This window comes from Myotis davidii, unplaced genomic scaffold (genome assembly GCF_000327345.1).
Source record: "Myotis davidii unplaced genomic scaffold, ASM32734v1 scaffold647, whole genome shotgun sequence".
NCBI classification, from domain to species: Eukaryota; Metazoa; Chordata; class Mammalia; order Chiroptera; family Vespertilionidae; genus Myotis; species Myotis davidii.
This window is the reverse complement of record NW_006298634.1, coordinates 697,571-699,108: the sequence shown is the minus strand read 5'-3', so window position 1 is coordinate 699,108 and position 1,538 is coordinate 697,571. Positions and strand designations below refer to the sequence as shown.

Below are 1,538 nucleotides of genomic sequence, written 5' to 3'. Positions count from 1 at the left end.
GTGAACCTAAATAGTAGCACAGACATTAAGAAGGCATATGCTACCAAGTACAGATGCTGATCTACCATGATTTTGCAGGAACCTTTTGATTCTGCGTATAATCATGTAGGGAGAAAACAACAATACCTAGGGCTACAGAAATGAAAATCAGCTAAAGTTTGTGTCCCAAGGGGTAGTATCCTGAAAGTAGAGCATGAGGGAAACAGAAAAGTAGGCAGGAGAAGAAACGTCTCTCAACTATCCCTCCTGGGCCAAAAATGTATTTTTTTGTTGCTGCTGTTGTTTCTTTAAACTGTAAACAAATAACCAGTGAATAAAACTTTTTAAGTGCATGCTGCAGAACAGGGAATAAAATAAAAAGGAAGGTGACTTGGGTTATATAATTGAACTCTAATGTTATGGTCTGAGATGGCGTAGGCCAAGTAATCCTGACCCTAGACAGTAAGAATGAATACCTGTAAGCCTCTGATAATGCAGATATGCTTAATGTCTTTTTCCTCTCCTTTAAAATAGAACAAATTTGGATATCTTCTATTAAGAATAGAGAAAAGTATGGATACAGATTCATTGCTATAAGCTTGCTATCCGGTCTTCATAAACTATACAGGAAAATTTTCTCTGAAATCAGTGAAACTACCTTAGACTTTTCTCTACTAAGAAATTATCTGTGAGAAATTACAAATCTACACTCTCCATTCATTCAAACAGTAAAATACGAGTAAATCTCATGAAACTACTTGCTTTGGCTTAATTTAATACAGGTGACCCTGGAAACAGCCTGCCCTGAACATTTGTGTGCTTATGTGGAACTCAGATTCCCATTCTGTATCTGTTTTTGTTCTTGGAAAAACATGTCGACTTTTAATTCATTTTTCTTCCTTTTGTAAAATGAAAATAATATTTGATATTGCCTACCTTGTAAAGGTGTAATGAGGATTAACAAGGTGATAAATGTAAATAATTTAAAAAACATCTTACATGAATTGAGCACAAATCACCTGAAAAATGCTGACTTTTTCTTCTTGTGTCATTTTTTGCTTTGCAGAAATGGCAGCATTATAGTCAAATTTGACCTTTTCTTTGACCAGTGGGTGTCAGATAAAAATGTAAAAGAAGAACTCATTCAAGGCATCAAAGCAAATAAATCCAGCCAACTGGTCATTTTCCATATTGACTTGAACAGCATTGATATCACAGGTATCTGTGAACATTATTTGATTTCTTTGAGTCATTAAGCTATGAAATTAAAGTCCTAGCGCTATACCAGGAAGCAATGGGATCACCCTTGACTTCAGGAACATGTCTTATTGCTTGAAGTAACACATTTATCTGAGAAATGTGAAATATGGAGGAACCATATTTGAAGAAACATATCAGTGAGGAAAAGTTTATAAAATATAAAATATCAAAATGTCCTACAAAAAAAAAGAAAATAAAAAAAGTCCTACAAATATTGGCATGCATACATGTTTATGGGTCTCATCATATTCTTGGCATTAGACTGACACACCCTGATTTCCCAGAAACCCTCCCTCTGA

General features: G+C 34.6%; 1 protein-coding gene across 1 annotated transcript in view; it reads left to right on the top strand.

Moving 5' to 3' along the window:
* Window positions 1-1,538, top strand: part of TMPRSS15 (transmembrane protease, serine 15) — a 105,403-nt gene that overhangs the window by 15,908 nt on the left and 87,957 nt on the right. The window contains exon 4 of the mRNA XM_006774457.1: window positions 1,046-1,197. Coding sequence (XP_006774520.1) covers window positions 1,046-1,197 — 152 coding nt within the window. The remainder of the gene's footprint in view (window positions 1-1,045; window positions 1,198-1,538) is intronic.